Raw genomic sequence first — 26,386 nt, 5'->3', positions numbered from 1 at the left:
TTACTATCGATTCTCCTTTGCAGCGATTTGTTTAGCGTTTGAAATGCAGCGATTCCCTGACCATTATTGGCCTTGTGGTCCTCTGTCGAGATGGGTCATAATGGTCAGTCTATTTTTGTTTTGTTTTATTGTAGTGGTTTTATTGTAGAGTTTCTATCGCAATATTTTTACTCTTGTTACCCATCTCTTCCCTCCCTGCTTGATTTTAATTTAGTTTTAATTTTGCCTTTTCGCTCTTGTCTTGCCGTACTGCTGGCATTACTTTTAATCCTTATTCTAATTTATATGGTTACACACATATATATATATATATATATATATATGTAATAATTGTGTGTACAAATAAATGGAAAATGGAATGGAATGTTCTCATCTTTAATACATAAAGATAACAAAATTTTCAAAAACAACTAGGATAAGACTAGATATTTATTGAACATGTAAGCAAGTTCAATAAAAAAACAAATAACATGAAACTACAAACAAAATTATAAATGTTGTGGGTGGGTCACCTGACAGTTCTCACACTCAATTATTCTGCAAAACTGTAAAAAATCATTTTAGAGATGACTGCAGTGAAAGTTTGTTTATATTTAGGAAGGTAGAAACATATTCAGATTTTTAATCACCAGTTAACATGTGATCATTATTTTTGAGTCACCTGTCAGGTGACTTCTACCGCTACTACTGCTGCTGATTTAAAAACAAATTAAAAACAGCTGCTTGGGCAGCTGCTTTATTCATAATACCATATGTCAGTGCATCACCTGATTACATACAAGCTATATGCATTTCTCTCATTTGCTATCTTTTTTTTAATAATCTATGCGAAGTGCTGAGTGAGCTTCACAAAAGTTAATTTAATAAGTTTAAATGTACAAAATATCTAGCAGTTCAACACAGGTAAGTGGATTTTTTTTATTATTTATTTATTTCATTTATTATTATTATTTTTTTTATTTCTATTTTTAGAACTCTTCCTCTCTTCTTTGTGAAATACAGTAAGTGATGAAAAACTTGTTTCTAGTAGCAGTGTGATGAAACAATGCAGTTGTTCAAAGCATACTTTTGTTTGTATGTACAGTAGTATAACTTTGATTAGAAAAGTTCTCACTTCATCAAAATTAAAATTTCAAAGAGAGTTAACAGCATTAATATTAATAAATTCAGAATAACAAGAAATTCTTTCCACTAAAACTGCAGTTCAGTTTTCTGTATATACTGTCATATGCTTTGTCTTTTGTTGTGTTGCAGTTATTATCTTACTTTCTTTGTGGATACCTCATATGATCAGTTAAAAGCATAGAGACAGACCAACTTACTACCAACTTTTACTGCCCTATTTAAGCTACATTCCAGAAAATGAATAATTTTTAATTTTTGAGAAATAATTTTGAGATTGTCTGTAGTAATAATTTTGTTGGCTTATACATGTTTTATTATGAAAATTATGTTAAGAATAAAATTTATAAAGTACCAAATAATACATGATTAAACTTGTCTATAGTTATAAAAACATTGAAAATATTAAGAGTTTTTTTTTTTTTTTTTTTTTTCAAGGAAAGTGCTGACAAACAGACTGATAAAATGAGTACACCAGAAGAGATCTATGCAGAAAAATTAAAACAACAGCAATTACAAGAAGATGCAGATTTAGAACTTGCTAAAGAAGCCTTTGGTAAGTAAGTAATCTTTGATGATTAGTCATATATATATATATAATTGAAGTTATGCATTGTGTTTATAAATGATGTATTCCTTTTTGATGTTCTTACAAGAATTTCATGTAATGTTTGGCCAGTATTAGCTTTTCGTAGCTATAGTAGCTTGCATGGTGCTGGTCATAACAACAAGATTAATTCCAAATCCCTGTTATACTTCCTATTCTTTCCATTTAAGGAATAGGAAAATAACAAGAATCTGAAATTGCTTAAATTCAGAGATTCCTTTCTTCCATCATCTCTATCCTGAAGATCTGCTTATGACAAAATGACTCTTCATTTCTCGCCTTAACAGTTTTTGTTATCTGATAGCATTTCCTCTAATAATCCATTTAAACAGAATTTATTCTTCTCCAAAATTTTTTAGTTACTGTCCATGCTTCACATTCATATATGATTACACTCTTCACTGTTGATATTTTTCTTTCATTTTCATTAGCAATCCCTGTGGTCCAAACCACTGAATTTAAAATGCTTCTTTTTATCTTAGTTTTATTAGTTCTGTTTTTTTATTTTTTATTAAATCCTCAGTGCAGATGCACTGAGGATTTAATAAATTCTTCTTGGATTATTGATCCTAGATACTTATATTTTTTGTCCTTAATATTATTTTTGAATCAGTTTCAAGATTTCTATTTAATTGTTCTTCCTTACTGGTATATCCTGTTTTCTCTAAATTAATTCTCATACTGTTTCTTTTGTAGCATTCTTGTAAATTTTTCATTGTTACTTTAGATCTTTATCACTTGAAATAACAACTTGGTCATCTTTAAAAAAAAAGTGATTAGATTAGTTTTCCCTATCTTAATTTCCATTTTGTTGCATTTTATTCTTTCATTACATTTTCAACAAATATTTTAAATAGAATAGGTGATGAACAGAAGTGCCATTTGAGTCCTTGTGAGTCGTCAAAGGCTCTAGATATCTTGTTACCAACTTTTACTTTGAATCTGTTTTTACTGTAAAAGTGATTGATGAGCATAAGATTTCTGTTAATCTTTGTTTGTTCCAGTGCTTTAAACAGTTCAGTATGGGAGATGTATGCTTTTTCAAGGTCAACAAAGGCAGAGTGGATTGGCTTCTGCCACTTTTCCTACTTTTCAGTATAATCTGATAAATGACAAAGATATTATCCATGCATGACTTTACAACTATACAGCCATGTTGTTCCTCCACTGTTTTTTTTTTTTTTTTCCTTCTTCTTCTTTTTTCCCCTCATGCTTTCTATTCATCCCCCAGTCTGTTTTTTAAAATTCTTCCCATATTCTCATCACTGAGTTTTAAAATTTCCCTGTAATTTCTGCATTTTTTTTTTTTTTTTTTTATTATTAAAGATCAATGTTGTATAAACTTAATTTTTCTTGGAATACTGCTTACTGAACTGATCCCTTGTATCAGATTAGTAAGTAGTTTTTTGCATGCGTTCTTCCTGGTCTGGTAGCTTTTACATGTTTTTGGCACCTTCAACACGTGTAATGGCTTTTAGACACTGATCAGGACTTCCTGTCCCATCTGGTGAGGAGCATTGTCTTCTGGATTAAGGAACTCTAATTTTCCTTCTGTTCTTTAACTGACCTTCATGATATGTAGCCCACCTCTATGTTTATATTTTCTTTAGGTATTTTTCACATTGCTTTCAATATATTCTATGCTTATTTACTATGTCCTATTTTACTATCAGTCCTCTTGCATGCTAATCCCCTTCCTTCGTTTTTCTTATCTAATACTTTCTGTTTGGTTTCCTTATTTATCCTCTTATATCCTTCTTCTTCATTTAAATTCTTAGTTTCTATAAACCAAGAGCAATCAATGCTCGATATGTCCTATGTCTAAATCTGATTTAAAATTTCATAAGAGTTACTGTAACTTCTCTTCTAAACTGTCCAAATTTGACCCCTTTTTTTCTTGTTACACACGGTTCAAAATTTAAAATAATTAAGATATTATACTACATTAATATCAATTAATCAATTAATCAATCAGTTCTCTAAGCCCATAAATGCTTAGACATCCCCAGGATCGTAGCCAAAGACCTCCAACCCAATCCCAGATCTATCCAATACACCACACAACCTTGAGAAATTGAAAACATTGTGTCAAAGTTTTTAAAATAAATGGCTTTAAAATTCATGAATATATTAATATACAATAATAAAATTCTACATAGGATATATTGAGCATTGATTGCTCTTGGTTAATAGAAAGTTTACTTGATTTAATATTACATTGACTAATTCATCTGCTTCTCTCTCTCACTGTTGATTAAATTTAGAGTTGACCGTGTTAAGACATAGTGAATATGGGAGATTGCTTGCATAACTTAGTTCACGCTTACAGAGTTTTAAGATATGAAGCTCAGAAACATATTTCTTTTTTGAAACATTGTTTGGCAGAAGGAATAACACCAAAATTCACTAAAGTTAACCTTAAGCAGAAAATCTCAGGTATAAGAAGACTAGCGTCGACTATGTCACAAAATTTATTAGACTAGCGTCTCGAATCTCGGATCTTTATCACTGATTTCAGACAGATACTACAATTACGTGATAGGATAAGAAAATGTTTACATGTTAATGACTGGACGTAGTTGAAATCATTTATAGAATTAAGAAAGTAGCGGTATCTATGGAAATAAAAACTAGTCATTCAAACAAGTTACAAACACTATTAAGGTTAAAACGTTATTGTTATGGGGAATCAGATCTTATCTCTTTTTAATAGTGGAATTAGAATGTGTCAAGAGGAGACGACAGATGGAACTATCCACCTACCTTCAACTTCACAATGCAACGTGCTTGCTTGCTTATGAACAATTACCCATACAGCAAAACGTGCATGCACACAAACAAGGGACAAGAGTTTTACAGTCTCCTCTGAAGAATATGGTGAATATTGGGGGGGGGGGGTAAGCATCATGATAAATTTATCATCGTACAAATTATCAGAACATCAAATAAAGCTGTTGAATAAAGGATTAAATTACAATTTACCTCCATGGGTACTCCCCAAAAAACACGCAGTAGTAGTTGAGTTAGAATATTGCTTTAAAGATATACCGAATAAGGACCTTTTAAAATACAATAGATAAACATGGTTGTAAACGATACAAGGGATCCACGTTTACCAAGATTAACTGAGAACGAAAGTTTGGGGTTAAGGAAATTAAGGGAAAATAATGACTTAATAATTCAGAAAGTGGACAAGGGGGACACAATAGCTGTGTTGAATAAAACAGATTACATGAAAAAACTGAACAATGTAATATCAGACAATACAACTTATCAAGAAGTTGATATCTCAGTATTTGAAGATCTAGTTAAATGATACAACACATCTCTCACTGACTACAGGAAAAAAGACTATTTCCATGGCCCAATTAAAAAAATCTAAAAGCCGTACAAACAAAATACCTACATTATTTGGACAAATAAAATTGCATAAGGAGGGATTTCCCATTAGACAAAGGAAGGAAAGTAATTTTAAAGAATTTTATTATCGTATATAACGGCGATTTTTAATGGCGTTTATTTTAAAAACTTTGACACAATGTTTTCAATTTCTCGAGGTTGTGTGGTGTATTGGATAGGTCTGGGATCGGGTTGGGATTTTCAGCTATGACCCAAGGGATGTCTAAGCATTCACGGGCTTAGAGAATTTAAGCCATTTAATTGATTTTAATGTAGTATATACAGTGGTGTTTTTTTGTTATTTGGTTTTTAGGAGCATTAGCAACTAAGGCCATATTGCTCCGGGGATATGCGGTGGTCATTCCCTGACCTTTCTGCATCCTCTGTATTTGGTGGTCACGGGCTCGAACCCTGGTCTAATCAAGAAGCGTGTGCTATGCACTTCTGCTCTTTCCCACCTGGCTACGGAGGCACCCTATATACAGTAGAAATTGTTTAACACAAAACTATGATGACAGAAATATTTTTTCATGTTAAAAGAAGTAAACTAAAAAAAAAACTCATCAATATTTTTGATGTCGTAATAATCAAAAGTACCCGGGAACTAGTAAAGCAAAAACTCGCCAACCAGGAACTGCCTGTATTTTTTTCCATGCATTTTATTTGGAAGTAACAAAAATATGTTTAAACAATTTAACATTTTATGCACTATATAACACTACACAAGGGGCATTTTACAAACACAATTTTTTAACACTTAACATTTTCATTGACTTTATCAGATAAAAAAACACATATAATATGTAAAAATTAAAAAAAATGTTAATAATTTTTTGTAAAAAAATCTGATATCTTTTTCTGCACCGTGTTATTTATCTTATTATCTACAAATTGTTCAATATCGTCCATCATTTGGTTCATTTCACCACTCGTATGTACATCTAAATATCTGCGCATACTTTTTATCAATTTTTGCACTTTTGATGTTGTAACAAATCGTTATCTACATTATCATCACTATCTTCAGATCCACTTCTGTAGGCCGTACAACGTCCAAAATATCACTATCTGTTAAAATAGGCACTGTACACAAATTAGTATCAACTATGACAAATTCATCCAAAGATACCGAATGAGATGAAACACATGCAAACATTTCACTGAATATCGGTTCAGCTTCTTGATTGTCTTGAGACTCTTGAGCAGGTATTAAATCCGTCATTTTGGAAAATCTTGCATGACGAAAGCAATTTTCGATAGTCTTTGGTGTTACAAGATTCCAAGCAGCATATGCAATGCATCCAATAAGTTGACAAGTTGACAAAGAAATCTTCTTTTGCTTCAATTGCGGCCAAATATTTTCTTAGCAATTGTTTTTGGTAATAAAATTTTAAATTCTGTATTATGCCTTGATCACAAGGCTGTAAAATGCTTGTAGTGTTTGGAGGCAAAAATATAAGCTTTATAGCTTTTAATCTCACTTCAGAGTGAGCTGGACAATTATCAACAACCATGGCAACTTTTTGCATAAAAGCTTATCTAAATTCAAAAGCCAATCAGTAAATGTTGTCATGGTCATCCATGCCTTCTTGTTTGCCATGTACTCATCTTGTATTTTATTATTTTTTTTTTTACATTTTTAAAACAGCGCAGATTCATGCTCTTTCTGATAACGAATAAGGGCAGCTTTTCAGATCCGTCCAAATTGCAAGCCACCATTACTGTTATCCTCTCTTTGGACTTTTTTGCTGCCAGAATGCTGCTGTTCCTTAAATGATGAAGTTTTATCAGGTAAGCAGCGATAGAACAACCCTGTTTCGTCTGCATTAAAGTCTCTTGCGCTATATTCTTCAAGCACTGTGGGAAAGACTGCAGCTAATCTGATGTCATAGTCGGTGAACTTGATTTGCTTCACCGCAAACATTTTAAAAAAGATGCCTTTTTTTTTTTTTCTTGAAACGTTCCAACCAGTCTGGTGGATTCCCAGTGAATTCAATCCTCATTTGAATTGCAAACCATCCGTTTTTTTCCATTAATAGAGCATTAGCATTAGCATTAGCATTAGTAGAGGCATATGATGCAAGAAAGCAAGCTTATTCAGCATCAGCCAAAAAAAAAAAAAAAAAAAAAAAAAAAACACACACCACTCCCATTTCACCCCTCCGTTCGTTCGAAATACCTGTCCAGTTGAGCTTTAAATTTGTTTAGGCTATCAACTTCAACAACAAGTGATGGAAGTCGGTTCCACCAACCAACCACCCGCTGGCCAAAGGCAAATTTCCGCACATCTATCCGACATCCGTCCTTCCTCAATTTGAATTTATGCCCTCTGAGGTGATTATTCTCAGCAAGATGAAGAATCCCATTGGCATTGAGCATGCTCAACCCATTCAAAGCCTTATACACCTCTATCAGATCACCTCGCCGGTGCCTAGTCTCCAGACTCTGTAATTTGCAAAACTTAAGCCTTTCTTCGTAAGAGTAACCCTTTGTTCCATTCACTAATCTTGTTGCCCTTCTCTGTACCCGTTCCAGCAGCTCTACATCCTTCTTGAAATGAGGCCTCCAGACCTGTATACAGTACTCAAGATGTGGCCTAACCATTGCCTTATACAAGGGAATAATCACCTCCTTATCCCTGCTAGAAAAATTCCTGTATATCATTGACAAGACACCATGAGCTACTCTTGCAGCTCGTCTGCACTGCTCAGAGAACTTCATATCTGCCTGCACAATTACCCCCAGGTCCTTTTCATTCTCCACCACTGTCAGTATAGTACCGCAGAGTTGATACGTTGCTCTGGGGTTACTGTTTCCCATATGTAGTACTTTACATTTGTCAATGTTAAACTTCATTTGCCACCTCTCAGCCCATCTGTTCAACCTTTCCAGATCCTGTTGCAGCAGCATAGCGTCAGTAGTGTCCTTAACAACCCTGCCAACCTTTGTATCATCTGCAAACTTGGACATTAAACTTGATATCCCATCATCAATATCATTCATAAACACCGAAAACAACAACGGACCCAACACTGAACCCTGAGGGACTCCACTAATAACATTAGTCCACGTTGAGCAGTGTCCATTGATTACCACTCTCTGTCTTCTGCCACTCAACCATCCCCTTATCCATAGCAGCAATTTGCCTCCAATGCCACACTGCTCCAATTTGTGCAGCAGTCTTCCATGTGCAACAGTATCAAAAGCCTTTCTAAGATCCAAATATATAATATCAAAGTTATTCCCTGCATCCAGTTCTTTTGTGACTACATCATAGTATCCAATCAAATTGGTCAGGCAAGACCTGCCCTTAACAAAACCATGCTGCGTCTGAGCTATAACTGAATTCTTGTCTAGATGATCCTGCAGTGCTTCTTTAACCAGTGCCTCCATTAATTTACCCGGAACAGAAGTTAAACTAACAGGTCTATAATTACTTGTGTCAGCCTTTGATCCTCCTTTGTGAATTGGGGTTACATTTGCACATCTCCAGTCTATGGGTACCTCCCCTGAGTCCAAAGAAGCTCTCATAATTATGGCTAGGGGTTTGCTTACTTCCTTTGCTGCCTCCTTTAATATAACTGGATAGATCCCATCCACCCCAGGTGCCTTTTTTATGTTTATCCTCAACAATCTCTCCTCCACTTTCCTCTCAGTTATTACAAAATCATCCAGCTCCCTGCCAATGTTTACTTTACCTAGATCATTCTCCTTCCTGAATAACTCCTCATGCGTGAATGTAGATGCAAAATACTCGTTTAGATTGTTAGCCACCTGAGCAGGATCCTCAACTGTTGAACCATCAATATCCAGTGGACCAATCTGATTCATCCCTTTCCTTCTTGAGTTTAAATATGTAAAGAACTCTTTTCTGTTTTTCTTTGCATCCTTTGCCAAGGATTTTTCGTAGTCTGCCTTTGCCTGCCTAATCTCCTTTGTGACTTGGTTACAGACCAACTTATATCTATCATAGGCTTCCATGTCACCCATTAATTTGTATGTATCCCATGCATCTTTCTTCTCTGCCACATGTCTCATTAGTTCATCTGACAACCATTTAGGCCTAAACCTTGAACAATATTTCTTAGTTGGTATGTAAAGCCTGGTAGCCTCCAAGATTAGTTCCTTGAATGCTTCCCATTTTGAGTTTGCTGTTGGTAACATCGTCAGTTGGTCCCACTGTATAGAATTTAAATACTGTCTCAGACCATCATAGTTGCCTTTACGAAAACAAAAACCCTTCCCTCTACCTCTGATGGTAGTTACCTCCTTGAGTAAATCCCACTTCAACACACTGTGATCACTGCCACCTAGTGGTTCATTTATCTGCAGATTCTTAATGCATGAAGAATCACTACTGATAATCAGATCAAGAGTATTACTCCCTCTTGTTGCCTCACGAACATGCTGATGTAGAAAACAATCATCCAATAAATCCACAAAAGCCTTGCTAGTGTGCGAGTGACCAACCCACAAATTCCAGTCAATATCTGGGAAATTAAAATCCCCCATTATAAGACTCTCTGATTTACTGGCCCACTCTATTTCCCTGTACAATATCTTATTATACTCATCAGAGTCATTAGGCCTATAGCACACTCCTACTCTCAATTTTGATTTCCCTATGCTTATATCACACCAAACTGACTCGACACTGCCCTGTCCATCGATGTCGACTGGCTTCACTTCCTTGGACTTTATGTGTTTCTTAACTAATAGCATAACCCCTCCTCCCCTCCTGTCCTGTCTATCCTTTCTATACACATTGTATTCCCCAAATTCCAGTTCCGCATTACTTATATCTGTGTGACACCACGTCTCTGATATCCCAACAATATCTGCCTTTGATGTTTTGAGCAATACCTCAAATTCATCAAATTTATTTACCAGAGGTCCCGATATTGGAGCATTCTGAGACCTAGCTTGTTTGAACCAAACAAGCAGTGCAGCCTCCAGATCTTCGTGTTTGGTTGTTCTCATCCATTTCCTATCCGGGCTCAAACATATTGCACATATTGCATTGCGGTAAGTTGGTCTCTATTCTTTATGATTGCCGAAGACGTAGAGTTATCGATTCCGAACTTTTTACAAATGTCTGTTTTTGAAGAATCCTCTACATCTACTTTAAGCAACTCCATTTTAACTTTAAGCAAAATAGCGATTTGTTTGCACCCTGATTTTTCCATTGCACAATTGAGGATGATAAATTTACAGATTTTTTACTAAACACTAAATTCACCACTTTATAGTGTACGTGTCACTCATTTCAAGACTGTAAATGAAATGTTTTACCTGCCAACAGGTAATCATTTGTTTAAAATGATAAGGGTGGTGTGTGGCAAGCAAAATCCTTGTACTATCTACATATTGTTTATGATTAGATGTCGGCCTAGTCAATAGAAAGTTGAGTAATAAAGTCAGACAGTAAAAATTTAGTGACAATGCGGCAGCCGTTATAGTTTTTTGTTCTGAGATGCAAAATCGTTTCATGTTAAGCGTTTTTTGTTTCATGTTAATAGAAAATAAATGTATGAAATCACATAGCATTTTGTCGGGATCAGAATATTTTTTCATGTTAAACGTTTTCCAGTGTGTCTTAATCATTTTAAATTTTGAACTGTGTTTAACAAGAAAAAAGGGGTCAAATTTGGAGAGTTTAGAAGAGAAGCAATCCTATGGAGGAAGATAGAGATAACTCTTATGAAATTTTAAATTAAATTCTTAGTGGATATTTATTTTTGATATTCTTTTTTTCTTTTTACTATTGCCTTTCTCCTTGGCCCAGCAAAAGGTTCCCCTTTGTCTGCTTTCTTTCAATCCCAGCACTTCACTTAGCCACTTAATGGATGCTTTTCTTTAGAGATAGGTATCTTTCATCGATCTCTTTTCCTTTCAATTTAGTTTACTTTCCTGTGTGTGTATACAGCATTCTAATACTCTTCTGGTCTAATAGGTATAGTTTGTATCTGGGGGAAAATGCTTCTTCACCATCTTCCAAGATGGTGAATCGCTCCTGGGTTCTTTTAAACTGTGGGAAAAATGATTTTAGCCTGAACAGAATGGTAGTCTGATCCTCATTTTTACATCTTCAATTTTCAGATAGGATTTCTGTCTTTTTATCTGTAGTGAATAATTGATTTCAGTTATTGTGCATGCTGATATGTATACTTTGTTTTATCTTTGTGCAAAAAGATTTTTAAACCAAACTCATAAGACACTTGTTACAATTTCTTCCTTGTATCTTTTCTACTATGTTACCCTATCTCATTAACCACTTCCTTTTTGTTGAAGATACTATGTATGCTGTTTCTAAAGCATTTTCTGTTTTCCAAGAGATCTTAGAAAAATCACCTTCCAAGATGCCAGAAATATCTTTTTAAAGAGATCTCTGTCTGGCTGTAATTTCATTAAACTCTTTAGTAACTGGTGTTTTTTATGCTGATGGAAAGTTGGCCTATTGAGACCCCCCCCCCCAACCCTGCAGTGGGAGGAGAAAGCACGCTATCTCCTTTGTTTGTTTGCTTATAAATTGGGTGCAGTTTTCCCATACATACAATGTTATAATAGAAAAAAAAAGGGTAGTGTTAATGTAATGTATTGGTTTTGTACACCTTTTGTGTATGTATGCACAACAATTAAAGAAGATTTACATTACCAAGTGCTTCCATGTTTTTTGTCAGGTTCCAAAGGTTATCTCATTGGTGTAATGTGACAAGGAAAGTAGACACTAGTAAAAAATTTGATTCTAAGAACTAGATAGCAAAACTTATATTTAATTAGAATATAAGACAACAATAAATATATACATAGAATGCTAAACTGGCACTAAACACTTTCTAATAATTATATATTCTACAAGCCAGTGAGCCAAGCATTGCATAAGGTATATTAACCTTCACGGCATATATGACCAATATACATCAAGAACCTAATCTTGTACCTGACACTTCTCTATAATTACTAAAACATCTGCTGCTCACCTAGTTCGTAATTAGGTTAGCAAATGTTGGTAAAAATTATATTTCAGAATTGTACAGGAAAGTTTTGAGGATTGTGTGAAAAGAGAACTATGCACTGACAGCAAGTGGCATGTTGCTTGTTGGCATTTTTGCTTATAAGCTTCAGCAATAAGAGGCTGCAGAGAGGTGCTGCAGGTGCAAAATATGATGCCATCTTGAATCCACTGCTTTTGACCCATTCTGCACAGGCTTTTTGAAGTGTTAGTCTTGAATTTCTTCGTGTAGATTAGTGATTGTTCATATATGAAGGAGGAATTGAGCAAAAAGTTCTCGGTATCCATGTTCTAAGTGGAAATAAGATTGATAATTTAGCAGAGGTCCTATAAAAGGCTCAAAGTTTCGTGGACAGGAACTGTGTTGCCTTGCTAGCACATACAACCTGTTTATACTACATGGAAAATTCCATGTCAGATTGATTCTTAACACCTAACCTCTAGCTTATACATCACTTTAGGATTTCTAAAGCATTCCTCCGTGCATAACCAACTTAGATGCAAAAGTGAAAGCCATACTAATAGCTAGCATTAAGTATCACAAGACAATTTTCTAGAAAAATGCAAGAAGGCAAAGATTTTACTGATACGTTGGAGCCAACAATAAATAGGTAAAATCTTTGCCTTTTTGCATTTTTATAGAAAATTGTCTTGTGATACTTAATGCTAGCTTTTACTATGGCTTTCACTTTTGCATCTAAGTCGCTTAATCTTAGTTGTAATCATGTTGTTACTGATAGCATATATTGAGAGGCACTAGCCCCAAGTTGACATGCCTTTCAAAGTAAGCTTTATGCAGTAATTGCATCATAATACCCTTGATTTGTTATGTATATAAAGTGCTTAGCATCATAATTAGCATCATAATCAAATAACCTTGATTTGTTATTATGTTAATTTTAGATTAAGTATGACTTTGCTAGTTATGGTGGATTTTTGGTTCCCTTTTTGGCCATGGTCGTGCACTAATATTGGGTTATATAGTTTAAAAATGTAAATATAGAAACTTATATTCGCAGGCGTATGTAATGTTTAATCTAACATGATGCCATTAATTCGTCCTGACATTTTTACTTTTTACTTTCAGTCATTTTTTTTTTTTTTTTTTTTCAGTAGTTTTTACATATAATTCAGGTATTGCAATTTACTTCTACTATATATATATAATTGTAATTTTATGTTTCAGTAAAAAGAAATGAAAGTATGTCAGTAGCGTGGCAGACCGGTAGAGCAAAGAAGGTGCTCTACTATCCTTATTTTTTATTTTCACTTAATTTTCAACTTATTTCTGTGGTCTAATTTTTGATTCATTTGAATTTAATTAGAATTATATATTATATACATATATATATATAAAGTATATTGTGTGTAGAAAGTGTGAAGAAGATTTTGATTTAAACCTATTGAATATACGGTATACATTGTGAACGATATATGGATGAAAAAGAAGAAGAAATAGACAGGAAATTAAAAATAAAGATAAGAAGTGAAAAGGCAATCAAAATAAGATAACATTGCGGTGTCTTTCACAATCTCAGTGTCATCATCAGAGGTCATCCACAGAAATTATGAAAAAGACAGCAATGTTCTTGCTTCTGTTTCCGACATGTTCTGTATGCTGTGGTGCACGTGAGCGGTTGCCATGTTGCGAAAGAAATATTAAAAATTTTTAAATTTTTTTGCTGTAAGAGTCTAATAGATTGTGCCAATAAAAGTGGTTATGTTACATGGTGCATACAAATCATGGATGACCTTGCAAAAGCAAATGAAAAGAATTGAAAAAACTAAAGTAATGAATATCGGAATGGGCAGGAAGAAAGGGACTTACCGTTACTATGTAAAACTGACCAAATGACCGAGATGACGGCGTGCCGGTATATTTATGTGTGGGTACGCTAGCGGCTCCTAACGTTAGGTGTGAAGAAAAAAAATAATAATAATAATTATGGTATGGTGTCTGTATAGATTGAAATGAAATAAGTGGTGATGAATGCAGTTAAATACATGATGTCCAAACTGCCCAGGATAGTTGAGAAATATAATAGCTTACAAAATAGCAGTGAAAAGCAGCTAAATTTTGTTAAGGCAGAAAATAGATTGGGTAAAGTAAGAAAGCAGTGTCCCGCACATTGCGTTCTGTAGTTTAATGGCTCACAGGACAGCGCCTCCGTAGCCAGGTGGGAAGGAGCAGCAGTGCATAGCACACGCTTCTTGATTAGACCGGGGTTTGAGCCCGTTACCACCAAATGGGCTACGGAGGATGCTGAAGGTCAGGAATGACCACCACATATTCCCGGAGCAATATGGCCTTAGTTGCCAATGCTCCTAAAAACCAAATAAGAACAACAACAACAGCTCACAGGACATAGGAAGTAGTGGCTAGTAAAGCAGAAAGATGAATGACGTAGAGGTAAGTAGTTGGGCTCGGGTAGTTCGGGGTTGCAAACCCGTTCCTATAGTTAGGACCTTGAACGAATCAATATGGTGGGGAATGTGCCTGTACGAAAAAGAAGATAGAAACTGGTGATTCACTACCAGTGCGACAAACTTGCAGGAGGTGTAGGGGGCACAAAGACGAATCGGAATCACATAGCATTGCAGGGTCCGAAATGCCTTCGTCATGCGGTAGAGGACGTTGAACAGGAGGTCGCGTGAACAGCGATCCCGCTGGAAGTCAGCATTTGCGAACCGGTTCCCGAGGCAGTAGGATGGACAAGTATTCAAATGTTGAACTGGCCGACATGCACCTCGCGTATGGAGCTGTGGACTGTAATGGGCGCGCCGCTCTGCGCTTGTACCAGTAACGTTTCCCGCACAGGCGCGCTCTTTGCACGATTTTTGCACGTGTGCACAGAAGGCTATGTGAGACTGGTTGTTTACCATGAATCGAGAGCGAACGACGAGGACGCCAGACAATGAGGAGAATGCCCTACTTCTTGCAGAAGGCAATCTGAGTACGAGTACTCGAGCGATAGGCCAACGATTGGGTATTTCCCAATCCACTGTATGGAGGATACTAACAAACCAAATGAGTTCATACCATCTGCAACGCGTCCAATCATTGGAGCCTGCGGATTATCCACTCCGAAGGACTTTTGCTACTTGGTTTCTTCAACAGAAACAGTTCCCAAATGCTGACTTCCAGCGACCTCCTGTTCAACGTCCTCTACCGCATGACAAAGGCATTTCGGACCCTGCAATGCTATGTAGTTCCGATTCGTCTTTGTGCCCCCTACACCTCCTGCAAGTTTGTCGCACTGGTAGTGAATCACCCTGTATATATAAAGTAATTAATATGGGGGTGGAATGTGCCTGTACAGAAAAGAAGATAACATAGCTTATGGATCAGGGACACTGCATTAATTAGCTTCTTAATACAATTATTCTTTACTATATATATATATATATATACATACATACATACATACATAAATACATACAGTAATACCCCAAAGTTACTCGATAGGTGGGTCCGACGAAAATCGCTTAAAAAGTCGAATTCGTGTAAGTCGGGGTACAACTTTGCATATAAATACATATAAATTTTGTTTAATTGGGACCAAGGACTAACAAAAACACTAGTTTAGAAGAAAAATATTTAATAAAATTGCAGTTCTTTATACATCATCATCATCATCAGCCATTTTCAATCCACTGCAGGATGAAGGCCTCTCCAGCAACTTTCCAGTTCCTTCTGTTTTGAGCACTGGCCATCCATTTACTACTCAAAAACTCATGAATTTCATCTATCCATCTCCGCCTTTGTCTTCCAGGTTTTCTTCTAGCTCCTCTTGGGTACCATTCTGTTATTTTCTTAGTCCATCTGTCATCATGTCTTCGAGCTATGTGTCCTGCCCAAGACCATTTTAGTTCTTTAGTTTTGATAAGAATGTCCTTTACTTGAGTTTGCTGCCTAATCCATGTGTTTCTCTTCTTATCTAACAGTCTGATTCCCAATATAATTTGTTCCATTCTTCGCTGTGTAGTTCTCAGCTTCTCTTCCATTCTTTTGGTGAGTGCCCAATTTCACTTCCATAAGTGGGGAGTATACATTGGTTCATTATTTTACGTTTCAGACAAACTGGGATATTGCTCTTCAGTATGTGACTATATTTCCTGAATGCTATCCATCCAAAATTTATTCTTCTCTTGACTTCCAGCCATTTATCATTATTACAGCTAATAACTTGTCCCAGATAAGTATATGACTCCACCTTTTCAATTACTGCTCCTTCAATCATTATTTCCCTTTCCATGGCATACTTGTTCATCATTACTTTTGTTTTAGCCATATTCATCTTTAGTCCAAAATCCTTACTAACTGTGCATAACTGATTAAGATTTTCCTCTAATTCTTTGGGATCGTGGCTTATGACCACAATGTCATCTGCAAATCGTAAATTGTTTAGGTACTCTCCGTTCAGATTGACTCCTTTCTGCGACCAGTCTAATCTTCTGAAAGCTTCCTCAAGGGCAGCAGTAAACAGCTTCGGAGATATTGTGTCTCCTTGTCGAACTCCTTTCTCGATTTTAAATTTGCTACTGTCTTTGTCTAGTCTAATAAAGGATGTAGCACTCTCATATATTTTCTTCAAAATCATAATATATGGAGTATCTATGCCTTGTCTTTCCAGTGCCCGAAACATTGCCTTATGCTGTATGGAGTCAAATGCCTTTTCATAATCCACAAATGCCAGGCATAATGGTGTTTTATATTCATTTGCTTTCTCCATTAGCTCTGATATTACGTGAAGGTGATCCATAGTTGAGAATCCTGTCCTAAAGCTAGCTTGCTCTTTCGGTTGATTCTCATCAAGTATTCTTTCTAATCTGTTAGTAATGACCCTTGTGAACAACTTGTAGATATGGGATAACAAGCTAATTGGTCTATAATTTCCAATTTCTGATTTATCTCCTTTCTTATGCAGCAAAACTATGATTGCATTATTCCACTGCTTAGGCATCACACCTTTTCTAATGCACTTTGTGAAGAGCCTTGCCAGTTTTTGTGTTATGTCTCTTCCTCCCAATTTTAACAACTCTACAGTAACTTCATCTTCCCCCGGGGCTTTCCGATTCTTCATTTTCTTCAATGCATGTTCTACCTCATCAGGAAGAATATCGGGTATGTCGTATGTGTTGCTACTTTGCAATCCATGTTCCCCACTGCTGGTATCATTCCCTTGCTCCTTGTATATTTCTCTGTAGTAGTCTTCTGCTATTTGAATTATGCCTTCTCTGCTGTTTATAAGTACACCATCGCTATTCTTCAGTTTCAGTATCATTTGTCTTTCTGTATTACTGCTCATGGCTGCTGATTTAAATCCTTTGTTTTCCCTTAATGCTTGTTCTACTTTTCTTGTGTTAAATCTTCTTATGTCCTCTCTGAGTCTCTTTCTAATGGCTTTGCATAACTCAGTATACTCAATTTTCTCTCTGTCAGTGTTTTTCTTTCTCTTCATTTCACGTCTTCGGTTCATCATGACATGTGTTTCTTGACTAATTTTTTCTTCTTTGGATTTCATTTTCCCTATAGGTTTCTTGGGCTTTATCACTTTCAGAAAGTTGTAATATTCCTCGTCGATATCATGGTCCGTAGCAGTCTGCAGAAGCTCAAACTTGTTCTTAAGTTCCAGTACATACTGCTTTTTCTCCTCCTCTGTTATTTCAAAGACCTTTGTATTATTTACTCGAGTCAGTTTTTTCCTTTCCTACATCTATATCAAGTGTACATCTTACCATTCTGTGATCACTTCCAACATTAACCTTATTCAGGACGGTAACATCATTCACAATATATCTTCTGTTAGTGAGGATGAAGTCGATTTCATTGGTTGTTAATCCATTTGGACTCTTCCATGTCCACTTTCTGTTCACCCTTTTCTTGAAAAAAGTGTTCATTACAGTAATACCCCGAAGTTACGCGATAGGTGGGTCTGACGAAAATCGCGTAAGTCGAATTCGCGTAAGTCGGGGTACAACTTTGCATATAAATACATATAAATTTTGCTTAATTGGGACCAAGGACTAACAAAAACACTAGGTTAGAAGAAAAATATTAATCAAATTGCAGTTCTTTATACATATTAATACAAAATATGTATTAAAAAAAACAAATGACACGTAAAAAAGTTATTTCGATGTCGATGGCTTCATAAAATCTAACAAATTCGTCTGACGACACAGCGCGTTCTTTTTTTTCACGCAGAATTTCTTCGTAGCAAGCTAATAATTTTTTTTATTCCTTGCTTTGTAGCTATAACGCGTTCTTCGTTGGAGTCAAAGTTTTCTAAAATTTTTAAGCCCTTTACAATTGAGCCCTTTTCAAATTTCAACCTGTCAAGTTTGCAATTGTCATGTGCTTTTCGCCGTTGCTTCATTTAGGCCTGTAGCACGTGCAATATCACATGGTCTTTCATTTCGCTCAAAGCGTTTCACAATTTCATATTTTTTCTCTATCGACAGAGGTGGACTGGCCATAAGCCTTACCGGGGAAACCCCGGTGGGCCAGTGTGGTTTTGGCCATAAACCATAGTATGAGGCCACTATAAATTTTCCCGGGTAAGAATTTTTGACCCAGTCCGCCTCTGTTTATCGATAATTGCTTTTCTTTTTCTCTCTGAATCTGCAGTGTCTTTACCAGGACGCTTCCTTTTCACACCTTTTAATTAAGTATTTTACTCATTTTTAGGGAGTAAAGCACAATTACAAAACGAGGAGGCACGCTTGATACGCATAAACAAAGCTGCGTGCATGTAGCAACTGAATAAACAACACCATAAAAGCAGAGATACACTATTAACACCTCACATTTCTAAGGGTTACTACCATAAAACAATAAAAATCCACTTGCGTTTCTGCTAGTGAAATCTGTTATAAACTGGTAGTAAACTCGATCTAATTGCATTTGCGATTATACCGATAGCTGGAACTGTGTTGGTTTTTACGTTATTATGGTGAAATGTGTTTCCCCTTCACTGATATAAAAAACATAAAAGCAACAAAGTTGAATTTTGTTCATCTTTCGCTCTCATTCTCCGCCGTCGCACCGTATATCGATAACATATGAAAAACGACCTTGAAGATAGTGGGCGGCAGCGTTGCCAAACGAAAAAAATCAAGAACCGCGTAACTCCGAGTTCGCGTAAGTCGGGGTAGCGTAAGTCGGGGTATTACTGTACTGACAGTCCTTGAGATTCTGCAAATTCCAGAAGTCTTTCACCTCTTTTATTTCTTTCACCAATTCCAAAATTTCCTATAGTTCCTCTTTCTGTGCTGTTTTGCCTTTTTCCAACCTTAGCATTGAAGTCCCCCATAATAATAGTGTAGTGGGTTTTCTGCTCATCTAGAAGACTCTCAATTTCAGTGTACATTTCTTCAACCTCTTCATCATCATGACTCGATGTTGGTGCATAAATCATTATAATCTTTAGCTTGTACCTCTTAGAAATCTTGAATATTAGTCTTGACACCCTTGGTGATGTACTTTTGAATTCCAAAATGTTGTTTTTAAAATCTTTATGGACCAGAAACCCAACTCCACCTTCACTCCTTTCACTGTTTCCATTGGTGTACAGCAGATTTCCACTTGATAAACTTATAAGTGATTCATTTCTTCTTCTTGTTTCAGCCAAACCGATGATATTCCAATTCACATTTTCTAATTCCTTTTCCAGCTCTAATATCCTGTCTTCACCGATGAGTGATCGTACGTTATAACAGGCCAAGTTCAATTTCCGTGCATGGCAGCCTTGTCGTACCCAGAGATTTTTAGCACCCTCTGCTTCCACTCTGATCCTCTCGCTGCCGTAAGAGGGAGAGTGAAAGCTGCTGGGGACTGAGGGCCATTTGTATTGTTGTGCTCTCATTGCTGGAGGGTTTGGTCTTTTCCTCTTCACGCTGACCAGTCGTCTTGAAGAGAACCACTCTACACGTTCGTTGCCACCTAAGTGACGTAACAGGGCTTACCATCGAGAAGGTGTGCATGAGTGGATTTTAGGGAGGCAGGCCAACCGGACTTCTCCTAAATCTTCTGTAATAGAGAGAGATTGGATCCATCAGTGTTTTAGGCTGAGTGTCTGATAACACACAGGATACCTGTTCCCCTCTAAGCCCCTTTATACATATTAATACAAAATATGTATTAAAAAAATAAATGAGTTAAGTAAAAAAGTTATTTTGATGTTGATGGCTTCATAAACTCTAACAAATTCGTCTGACGACACAGCACCTTTCTTTTTTTCACGCAGAATTTCTTCATAGCAAGCTAATAATTTTTTTATTCCTTGCTTTGTAGCTATAACGCGTTCTTTGTTAGAGTCTTATGTTTTCTAAAATTTTTAAGCCCTTTTCAATTGAGCTGAGACCTTCTGTCAAGGTTGCAATTGTCATGTGCTTTTCTGGTGGAACTGGGTCTGAAGTGTCAGATACTTCAGTGACGTTTTGCTCACGCATCTCTATGAGCTCATTCATTGTCAGCTCCTGACTATGTGAATCCAACAGCTCGTTGACATCATCACCATTGACTTCCAAATCTAATTGCCTGGCAAGATTAATAACTTCTTTTATCACATGAGCGACATGATCAGTTTCTGGCATTGTTTTCGTCTCGTTTTTGAAAAAAAATGGACAAAGTTTCTTCCAGACACCATTCAATGTTTTTTTTGTGAATTTCATCCCAAGATTCTTCAATGATTCTTATGGCATCTAAAACATTGAATTGTTTCCAAAAGTCTTTAACAAATATCTCACTATTTTGTCTCATAGCTTCATTCAGACGTGAAAACGAACGTCTCGTGTAGTAAGCCTTGAATGTTTTGATGACTCCCTGGTCCATCGGTTGAAGCAAGCTGGTTGTGTTTGGAGGCAAAAACACAACTTTCACACATTGGTCGAAATTAATTAGGGTGGCAGGAGGGTGACCGGGTGCATCGTCTATAAGAAGCATCACTTTAAATGGAATCTGTTTAGATTTGCAATAATTTGTTCGACTTCGGGTATGAAGTGGTGACCAAACCAGTCCTCAAAAACGGAAGCTGTCACCCAAGCTTTATGATTTGACTTCCAAATCACTGGTAAGCTAATTTTAGATATACACCAAACGAAAAAATCAAGAACCGCGTAACTCCGAGTTTGCGTAAGTCGGGGTATTACTGTATATATTAATACAAAAGAGAGAAAATCTCTAATATCTAAATGATATAAACAACAGAAAAGTAAAGTTGTCAGGACGAATTAATGCCATTAGATTTGATTTAACATTACATACGCCTGCGAAAATATAAGAAATTTGTTTTTTCATTTTTAACAATATAGCCTAAGATATATGCGTGTAACCATAACCTACAAGGCCCCTAATAGTCACTGTAATTAGGGAAGTCATTCTGAATCTGATATTAACAAAATAACAGATCAAAAGGATCAAAATGTCATTACTGCATAAGGCTTACATTGAAAGGCACGTCAACTGGGGCTAGCGCCTCAATATATGCTATCAGTAACAACATGAGTCATCTGTTTCTCGAGTTATATGCTAGCCTCACCTTATTAATATATACTAAATATAATATACATAATAGCTTTAAGATAAAATTTAAGATTAAATTTAAGTTGAGATGCAGAAGGTGCAGAATATGAAACTCACTATAAAAATATGAACGGCTGAGTGGCAAAATATAACTGCTAGCCCTACAGATAGCTTTACTCTTACATTATTAGAATATTTATACGAGTGTTTCTGTAGCATAATGGGCAGGAAAAAGCAAAGCAAGGGCATAAGCCCAAGAAATAGATGAAAGGAAAAGGCAACAGGAATAGTAATAGCGCCTCAGTTTCCCTCGAGCTAATATCAAGTACCGCAAGACAATCTTACAAGAAAGTGCAAAAATTTTACTGATACGTCAGAGCTTACAAAACGTGGACTGACCCAAGCTACAGCGAGAAACGAAAGAAAGTTCAGAGCTCCCTCTACATGCGATTACAGAAATAGCATCCACCAATTAGAAGCGATATGAACAAAGGCGACCTCTGGACAAGATCAAATGAAAAAAAAAAAAAAATAATTTATTTATTCCTTCTCATAGAACAACTATGGGTACAACTTTTTCAGAGTGTAATACACACATCAACAGTTCTTTGAGAAGTGCCTGATATATATTTATATACATAAGCTCAACATAAGACTTCTTTTTAGTGAAACTGCAAATTCCTAACTATATCTTGTGGGCAAAAACATAATTTTATATGAAATTTTACATAATTTTATATAAAAACATAATTTTATAGCAATAAAAATAGCTCTACTTAGATACTTAAATATAAATTTAAGAGGGAAATCATTTTTGCATAGCTTGTTGATAAAATCAGTCAGTGAAACTAAAACATTAACTCGACTATTACATATTCTTATTATTCTTAATCCTTGCAATATAATTATATTGCTATGAATTCTACGTGAGATGTTCGAATGCCAATGTGTGAGATTTATTGTCTCAAATTTAAAATCTGTACATTTGTCGTAAACATTCGTATCAACCTTCCCAGCTGTAATTTTAATATCAATATCTAGAAATATGGCAGCTATAAAACTAACATTGTTGGTACATTCAAGCTCCAGATCTGAAGGATAAAAAATAGCCATATTTGGCTCATTAATAGCAATAAGGTCATCAATATATCTATAAGGTATGGCACTGTTGTTAAACTTAGTTTCAAAGTGGTGCAAGATTGGCCACAATACATGAACTACATGCACCCATAGCTATGCACCCATATGTTGCCTATAAACCGCACTTCCATTGACAATGAAACAATTAAATAAACATAAGTCTATTAAATTATCCCAGTAAATATTTATCGCAAGGGATAACCCTATAACAGGAGTGGCCAACAAGTCGATCCCGATCTACCAGTCGATCGCGGCTTTAATTTCGGTTGATCACGTCACAACAAATTTTAAATATATATAAAAAATAGATTAGTCAAAATCGAAATGTTTATTATTATTATGCACCCCACTGCATACGCTTCTTACAAATCCGTTGAAGCACGTGACTACTCTTGTCGCCACGCAGCCGCTAGGGTTGGCTAGTGAAAATTCACACAGTTACGTGGTGGAGAGCAATGTATGTGTCGAATTTCGAGATAAGATCTGCAATTATCTCAAAATACTGCGATGCAGTGCATCGAAAAAATGAGTAAAAATGTGAGTGAACAATTGGGTGCTCAATTGGCTAATTGCGTGTCCTTTTCTTTATAACTGGCTGAATCTACAGATGTCAGTGATACAGCTCAATTGCTCGTTTTATTCGTATGGTTTTCGATGATTCTGCCACTAGAGAACTGCTGGATGTGGTTTCGTTAAAAGAAAGAACTAGAGGTCTTGATATATTTAACGCATTCAAAAATTTTATTTAAAAAAATTAAATTACCACTATTTAAGCTCGTGTCAATAACAACAGATGGAGCTAAAGCAATGACCGGTCATCTTAATGGATTCATCACACTGTGCCAAAAGGATGGCAAATTCCCACATTTATTGAGTTACCACTGTATCATCCACCAACAAGTGTTAGCCAGAAAAAGATTAAATACTAAAAATGTTATGGACATAGCTTTCGAAATTGTGAATTCCATCAGAGGACAATCTCTTCAAAGGAGACATTTCAAAATACAATTTGATGAAAATGAACCAGATCTGATATTACACACAGATGTGAAGCGGCTGAGTCGGAGTAAGTTTCTACAGAGATTTAGAAATTTGCTGAATGAAATTTTAAACAAATTGCTGATCAAAGGGGAGATGATTATCAGCAGCTACAAGATACAAAGTGGTTGTGTGATCTGGCTTTTTTGTCAGATTTTACCAGAAAATTAAAGTGATCTGAATTTGGAAAAAATAAAAATGTGGGTGACATGATTAGTAGTATTTCTGCATATAAATATCAATATTTGGCAACGGCTAAGGATCACAAAGAAAAAATTCTAACATTTTGCAAGTATGCAAGATCATTTGCAAAAATATAATTTATCATTATTGTTATTATTATTAGCCATATGGTGCAAGGAAGCCTGAGGTTTATGCCAAAAACCAGCCAAAAAAAATTTCTGAGTTACCATGAGAGAGAGAGAGAGAGTAGAAGGAAATCACCAAGAAAGAGAAGAATGATGATATCCAGCTCAGGACCGTGAGTGTGCCAAGCAAATACTTACCAGATGTGAAATCCTGTTTTTGAATTTAATAGTGAGAAATATGTTTCTGAAATTGAGAAAGTTGTGGATGATTTTAAAACCATTGAAGACATTGTTCAATACATTTTTATCCATTTAATATCGACTTAGATACGAAACAAATTGCAGAAAAAATCGCTGAGATTTTTCACATGGAGAAAATATTGCTTGATAATGAAATTATATAAAATTACATTGAGAAACAATGTCTTCCTAAAAGCTAGATCATCAGAAAAAGACTTGGAAATATGTTTGCCGAGAGAAGTACCCAAATGTAAAAAAATGCAGTGAACTTTTAAATTCCTGTTTTGGTTCCACATATCTATGTGAATTGGCCTTTTCATATTTGAAACAAACAAAGACGAAGAATAGTTCTAATCTTACGGACTTGCATACAGAAGATTCTTTACAGGTGGCCTTATCACAGTATATCCCTGATTTTGAAAGCTTGGCAGATGACATGAAGACACAAACTTCACATAAATTAAAAATATAAATATATGTTAATTTAAAATAAGAATTCTGAATTATATTTAATTTTAAAATTTATAAACAACAATTTTCAGTATGTGTTGATTAACTCTTTTAATCATGTGCAATGAAATTCTTGAGTGGTAGATAGCGGCACATTTTGAATAAAAAAAAGTAGATTGCATCACAAATTAAGTTGGACACCCCTGCCCTATAATATGCATTATAATATTCATTCAAAACCTCTCTTAAATTATTGTGTGGTATACTTGTAAACAGATTTTTGAAGTCATACATACCTATATGCCTAATGTCTGCAGTATTGGTATTGAGGTAATCCAAAACCTTTCCATTATTTAATATAATCTTAGTGTCTCCTACCTTACCCAATACAATTTTTAACAAAGATTCTAGCTTTTTTTGTGATACTTCTACGTAACTATCTCTACAAGATGTGATAAACCTAAATGCAACAGGGGACTAATGAAATTTAGGGATACAATGCACGTATGGAAATTTAGTGTTATAGCAGATAAGTTTAACCTTTTTCTCATAGCAATCAGTCTTTTGCTGGTAATATTACTGTTAGTATCCACCATCTTATACATGGTACTGTTGTTAAGCTCATTAGCCAAAGAGGCAATATAAAACTTTTTACAAATAATCCTATAGTTGTTGGCTGCTTTGTCAACCGTGGTTATAATAAATCTTGATTGCAAATCTAATAACTGCTGTTTAATTAACTTTAAATCAAACATCTTGTCCTTATCATGTCATTTGAACTTACAATGAACCCTTTTAACCAATGCCTCGTATGCAAGACAAGTCTACATACGGAAAGCCTCCACAGGTATTTGAATGCTAATTTTAGACCAAATTGTACTAGATCCATATGGATTTGCTTACAAATTTGCTTAACACTTACCCTGAAATAGGGCCTAAATTTAAAACCATAGGATAACAACCTCCTAAGTTCTACCTGCTTGACAATGCTGAGGTCTCCTGTTATTATATGTTTATGCCGTTTATTGACATAAGATTGATACTCCGGGAAAATGGCATAAGCAAAGGGTATCATTCTCTGTAATATTCAGCTTTATAGCCTCTTGCTTATAATTACAGACTTTTAGTCCAATAGGCTTAAAGCTGAATCTAGTTCCAATACTAGAATTAGATAACAGCAGTGCATAGTTAAAATGGTTTAGAATCTGATCTAGATTTATGCTGTCTAAAACCTTATTTAAAACTTATGAAATCCTTTGAGCCTACTTTTACATTTCCCAGTTTAAACTTAAAAATATATTTTTAAAAAATATTTTAAAAAAATATATTTATTTTAAAAATATAAATGCTCCAGGTGTGCATTTATAAATTTATGATCTCTGCTTACTTTAAGCAATGCCTTCAATCAGCTAACTTTCATTCCAAACACCATATCACGAATAGTCTCAATACTGATAACAGGTTGATCCCAAGTGTTTATCAAATCTGAAAAATTACCTACCATATCTGCTTTACATAAATCCTTATTGCTACTATCTTGAAAA

General features: G+C 35.3%; 1 protein-coding gene across 1 annotated transcript in view; it reads left to right on the top strand.

Annotated features, from left to right (window-relative positions):
* The window catches only part of eIF3j (eukaryotic translation initiation factor 3 subunit j), a 211,216-nt gene that overhangs the window by 71,759 nt on the left and 113,071 nt on the right, over positions 1–26,386 (top strand). The window contains exon 5 of the mRNA XM_090368455.1: positions 1,561–1,678. Coding sequence (XP_090224581.1) covers positions 1,561–1,678 — 118 coding nt within the window. The remainder of the gene's footprint in view (positions 1–1,560; positions 1,679–26,386) is intronic.

The sequence above is a fragment of the Mastigoproctus giganteus genome, chromosome 2 (genome assembly GCF_048544385.1).
Source record: "Mastigoproctus giganteus isolate SK-2022 chromosome 2, ASM4854438v1, whole genome shotgun sequence".
Taxonomy (NCBI): domain Eukaryota; kingdom Metazoa; phylum Arthropoda; class Arachnida; order Uropygi; family Thelyphonidae; genus Mastigoproctus; species Mastigoproctus giganteus.
This window is presented reverse-complemented; position numbering and strand designations above follow the sequence as displayed.